Source organism: Sinocyclocheilus anshuiensis, unplaced genomic scaffold (assembly GCF_001515605.1).
Source record: "Sinocyclocheilus anshuiensis isolate Anshui unplaced genomic scaffold, SAMN03320099.WGS_v1.1 scaffold2329, whole genome shotgun sequence".
NCBI classification, from domain to species: Eukaryota; Metazoa; Chordata; class Actinopteri; order Cypriniformes; family Cyprinidae; genus Sinocyclocheilus; species Sinocyclocheilus anshuiensis.
The window spans coordinates 174,421-180,307 of NW_015552527.1; the positions used below are offsets into that span (position 1 = coordinate 174,421).

Genomic DNA, 5,887 nt, shown 5'->3' on the forward strand with positions numbered 1-5,887 from the left:
ACACAGTAGTTTAGTGTTATAAATATAAAAAAAAAAATATATATATATTTATATATATATATATATACATACACTTTTTTTTTTACTGACACTACCTGTCAAAAGTTTTTAATAATTTAGATTTTTAAATGTTTTTTGAAAGAAGTCTCATATGCTCAACAAGGAAGCATTTATTTGGTCAAAAACACAGTAAAAATTTTGAAATATAATTCAATAATAATTTCCATTTAAAATTATAATAATTTAAGCTGAAATTTATTCCTGTCTTTGATGATAACAATTAGAAATTGAGGATTGAAAACCATAATATATATATATATATATATACAGCTGTTTTCTATGCGAGTATGTGTTAAATTGTAATTTATTGCTGTGATCAAAGCTGAAATTTCTCAAGAAACAATTCAGAAGAACAGCATTTATTTGAAATAGAAATCTTCTGTAACATTATCAATGTCTTTACTGTCACTTCTGATCAATTTAATGCATCTTTGCTGAATAAAAATATTAATTTCTGACCCCAAACTGTTGAATGGCAGTGTCTTTTGACGAGTTTCTCACATGAGTTTGTGAACATGAACAGTGTCCGTTTGTTGTTGTCAGTAATGCACAAATGACATTAATTCCTCTGCTAACAACAGGCTCATTTTCCAGCCCATTACAGATGTGTGCTGCATAAACACAGAACATGGAGCTATAAAAGCAGATGAATCAGAGAACTGACATTAAAATAAAAAGGAGGCACTGAAGCATCACAATTACACAATCTGTGATGTGGTTTTTACAGGCATAGTTCACCCAAAAATGAAAATTCTCCAAACCTGAATGAGTTGCATTCTTCTGTTGCACACGGAGAAAAAAAAAAAAGTTATTATTATAAACAATGACGGTAGCCATTGACTTCCATACTACAACTGTTGGGTTCCCAGCATTCTTCAAAATAGCTTCTTTTGTGTTTAACAGAAGAAAGAAACTCATGTCTGTGTGTGATGTCCGTAGCCGCGGACACACCTGAAGTCGCCCTTGTTGCTACTGACCCTCTCGGCCACGCAGTACAGCGCCGTCGTCTCCAGCACCACAATCTCCATGCCGATTGAGCTGTTGCCACGGGAACTGGTCACGTGACACTGCCAATTTCCGGAAACGCCGGCATCGATGTTGGACAGGATGAGCTCGCTGCGAAACGAGGGTGAGATGGCACTGAGTCACACTTGAATATGAGCCAGTTTAACACACGGACAGTCGAGAACATGAGCATTTGTTCAAAAAGGCTTTTTTTTCTTTATGAAATGTATGTTTTTGCATCTATTCAAATAATAAATGATGCACATTTTCTAAGTGCAAAATAAATTCTATTTGAGTGGCTGTTTAATTCAAAATGAATCCATCAATGTGATACTGAGCACCGGCAAACACAAGACTAAGGTTATTCGAACTCATTCATATTCAGCTTTGCATTATTAATACACTGTAGAAGCTTTTGTTCCTACATTGCTACAACATTTTCGAGGGAAACAATGAGGGACGCGAACGATTCATGCATGCAAACACTGGCTGTGGAATAGTAAGTGGCTCAGTGAGCGCGCTCAAATCTTTCACAGTAAAAATGATTAGAGGCTCAGAGAGAGAGACAGTGACTGCTCAAGTCCCATAATCCCTCACACACACACACACACGTCTGGTTAGCTATCCTTGTAGGGACTCTCCATAGGCATAATGGTTTTTATACTGTACAAACTGTATTTTCTATCGCCCTACACCAACCCTACACCTAAACCTAGCCCTCACAGAAAACTTTCTGCATTTTTACTTAATCAAAAAAACTCAGTCTGTATGATTTATAAGCTTCTGTACCCATGGGGACCTCAATTTAGGTGACAAGTGCCCATGAGTTGGTGTGTTTTCAGGTTTAAGACTGTCAGTTTTCATTCTGTGCTTGAGTGTGTGGAGACTGATGTTTGCGTCTTTAAACATAGATTAAACTCTTCCACAGCAGACTGTACTTCAACTTTAATTGTCAGTTTTGTAGTCAGCTATTAGATTTACATTTGGCTCAAACCAGCGTTAAAGCAGCGGTGTGCAATTCTGCAGCAAATTTTATGGCATCAAAATTACAGAAATAAGCAGATTTGTACATTTTCTGAAAATGTGAGTGACTACCAAGGTGTTGCTATGAAGTTGCTAGGGTGTTGCTAGGTGGTTGCTGGGATGTTTATGTGTAGCTGCTAGGTGGTTGCTAGGGTGTTGCTAGGTGGTTGCTGGGATGTTTATGTGTAGCTGCTAGGTGGTTGCTAGGGTGTTGCTAGGTGGTTGCTGGGATGTTTATGTGTAGCTGCTAGGTGGTTGCTAGGGTGTTGCTAGGTGGTTGCTGGGATGTTTATGTGTAGCTGCTAGGTGGTTGCTAGGGTGTTGCTAGGTGGTTGCTGGGATGTTTATGTGTAGCTGCTAGGTGGTTGCTAGGGTGTTGCTAGGTGGTTGCTGGGATGTTTATGTGTAGCTGCTAGGTGGTTGCTAGGGTGTTGCTAAGGAGCTTAAGGTGGTCAGTTATTAAAAGGTGTTCTGGTAGTTTGTAAGGCATTGCACGGTGGTTACTAGGAAGTTGTTAAGGTGGTTGTTGGGGTGTTTGGAAGGCATTACAAGGCGGTTGCAAAAGTGTCCTGGGTGATTGCCAAGGCACTGCTAGGTGGTTGCTAGGATGTTATCGATGGTTGTTAGGGTGTTATGTTTCTGTGTACTTGCTAAGGTGTGCTAGGTGGTTGCTTGGATGTTTCTGTGTAGTTGCTAAGTGGTTGCTAAGTTGTTTCTGTGTTGTTGCTAAGTGGTTGCTGGACTGTTGCTGTGTAGTTGCTAGGTGGTTGATAGGGTGTTGCTAAGTGGATGCCAGGGTGTTGCTGTGTAGTTGCTAAGGTGTGCTAGATGGTTGCTGGGGTGTTGCTAAGTAGTTGCCAGTGTGTTGCTATGTGGTTTCTAGGCTGTGTTAGGTGGTTGAAAGTGTGTTGCTAGGTGGTTGCAAGGGTGTCGTTAGGTGGTTGCAAAGGTTTGCTAGGTTTGGCCCAAACCAGCGCTAAAGTAGCTGTGTTTAATTCTACATCAAATTTTACACTATCAAAATTACAGAATTATAGAAATAATCAGATTTATACATTTTCTGAAAATGTGAGTGAATACCAAGCTGTTGATATGAAGTTGCTAGGGTGTTGCAATGTGGCTGATATAATGTGATAGGTGGTTGCTAAGGTGTTGCTAGGATGTTCAAGGCAGTTCCAAGGGTGTTGTTAGGTGGTTGCCAGGGTGTTGCAATGTGGCTGATATAATGTGATAGGTGGTTGCTAAGGTGTTGCTAGGATGTTCAAGGCAGTTCCAAGGGTGTTGTTAGGTGGTTGCCAGGGTGTTGCAATGTGGCTGATATAATGTGATAGGTGGTTGCTAAGGTGTTGCTAGGATGTTTAAGGTGGTCCCAAGGGTGTTGTTAGGTGGTTGCTAAAGTGTGCCAGGTGGTTGTGTACTAGCCCAGCAAATTAAGAGTCAATTACTGAATTTCTACGATATAACTCAGGTTCCTCCTTCAGTCAAATAAGGGGAAAATACAAATTTCACCTTTAAAAGCAGTTTACAAGTAGCATGTCGTAATTAGAGGCATGCTTCAGGAGAAATTAAATAATATCCAGAGTGCAATGCAGCCATTTTTAGTTTCTATCTAGGAGATTATCCAGGTAAATCATCCTGATGTTCTGATGACGTCTGATTATGGCCCATTATTCCTCTCTGCTGTGGTCCGGCAGCACTTAGAGCCCTGATTAATGACCTCGGACCGGACCGCGGCAGCACTAGAGACTGACCCATCTGTAGCACATATGGCTCAGAGAGTGCTCTGAAGAGCTTTGGCGCGCAGCAGAGCTCTGTGGCCGGGCAACTGTGTTTGTGCCCCGTTAAACTGACAACCACACGCCAAAAATAACAGAGTGCTTCCCCTAAAGAGACACGAGAGATGCTCTGCACTCATATGATGACAAATAAATGATACGACACAAGCAGAATATACACAACAAACACAAAGAATAAAAACCTGCTAAACATCTCCTGTTGTGTTACACAAAACAAATAATGTCATACTGGTTTAGAACAACATGAGGAATTACATTCAATTTATGCATTTAGCAGACACTTCTATCCAAAGCGATTTGCACTAGAGGAACAAAAGCAATTTGGCATAGAATTAACAATATTTGTAAAAAATATCTTTAATATCTCAACTATTGCTCCTAGGCAAGAATGAGATTAAACTTTGCTGAATTCTCCTGATGGAGATGTTTCTCCTGAGAAAAAGACCCCAGTTATCTCACTTGTCTCCTTTAAACATGAAAAAATGTGAATGAAATATAACTGAGATCTCCATTCATATGAGCTATGAAAGACCAATGCCTGATCAGTGAAGTATGAACCTTTATTTTATTTTATTTTATGAATTTTTAAGGTTTTTGGGTGAACTACCCATTTAAACATCTGCCACATCATCTCTCCTCTTCTCTCTGTCTTTGTGAGATATAATGAGTTGTTGTTGCTCTAATGTCTGAGGAGATGGAGTTTGTGGTTGGTCTGTGAGCACGTTTACAGCTGCAGTGATTTCCTCTCATGAGCTCAGACTAAATGAGAGACCATTCTGAACCAAGTCCAAACCAGACCAGAGTCTCCATCACATACACACACATCATAATCAAATGGCATCAAAATTAACTTTATTTTCTCTCTACATGTTTTTTTAACATCATTATGTACTCATTCACGTGGACCTCATCAACCACCCAGAACACCCTAGCAACCACCTAGGAATACCCACAACACATTGGCAACCGCATAGCAACACCCTGGCAAACACCCACAATGCATTAGCAACTGCATAGAAACACCCTGGCAACCACCCACAACAAGTTAGCAAGTGCATAGAAACACCCTGGCAACCACCCACAATGCATTAGCAACTCCCACAACTGTATAGCAACCACCCACAACTGTATAGCAACACCCTGGCAACCACCCATAATGTATTAGCAACCGCATAACAACCACCTGGCAACCACCCACAACACATTAGCAACGGCATTTAAACAGCCTGCCAACACATTAGCAACAAACAACCACATAGCAGCACCCTGGCAACCACATACAGCACATTAGCAACCACATGGCAACACCCTGTCAACCACCCACAATACATTAGCAACTGCATAGAAACACCCTGGCAACCACCCACAACACATTAGCAACCACATAGCAACACCCTGGTAACTACTCACAGCACATCAGCAACAAGCAACTACATACCAACACCCTGGCAACCACCCACAACACATTAACAACCACACAGCAACACTCTAACAACCACCCACAACACATTAGCAACAAGCAACCACATAGCAACACCATCAAAGCATCATGGCAGTAAGTCCTGTACGCACTACTCACATTTTCTTTCAAATAAAATGCATTTCTGTATGTGTCCAAACAAGAGAAGAAACGAGCATCAAAGAGAACACACACACACACACACACACACACACACACAGTGACCTACATTCACACAACAGAGCTCTATTGTCCAGTCATCCACAATTGTCTCCAAAGCACTTCATTAGCAGCATTTACTCTCATGCACTGATATTTCACAATCTGAGGATAATAACAGGCCTGTGAGTGCTGAAGTCGGGGGCTTCGCTGATGAATATTTCAAAACCCAGAGTATGAAAATACTTCTGCCCACTATAGAGACTCTTCAAGTCAGTATCGCTGAAGCTTGAATAAGAACACGTAAATAAATGTGAAATATCAATGAAATATTCAATACTAAAAGACTAACAAAAGGACACAAACGCACCCAGGAACACTCTTT

The 5,887-nt window shown here is 40.6% G+C and overlaps 1 protein-coding gene across 1 annotated transcript in view; it reads right to left on the reverse strand.

Annotated features, from left to right (window-relative positions):
- The window catches only part of LOC107663567 (adhesion G protein-coupled receptor A2-like), a 43,471-nt gene that overhangs the window by 2,923 nt on the left and 34,661 nt on the right, over positions 1-5,887 (reverse strand). Inside the window, exon 6 of the mRNA XM_016453804.1 lies at positions 1,012-1,176. Coding sequence (XP_016309290.1) covers positions 1,012-1,176 — 165 coding nt within the window. The remainder of the gene's footprint in view (positions 1-1,011; positions 1,177-5,887) is intronic.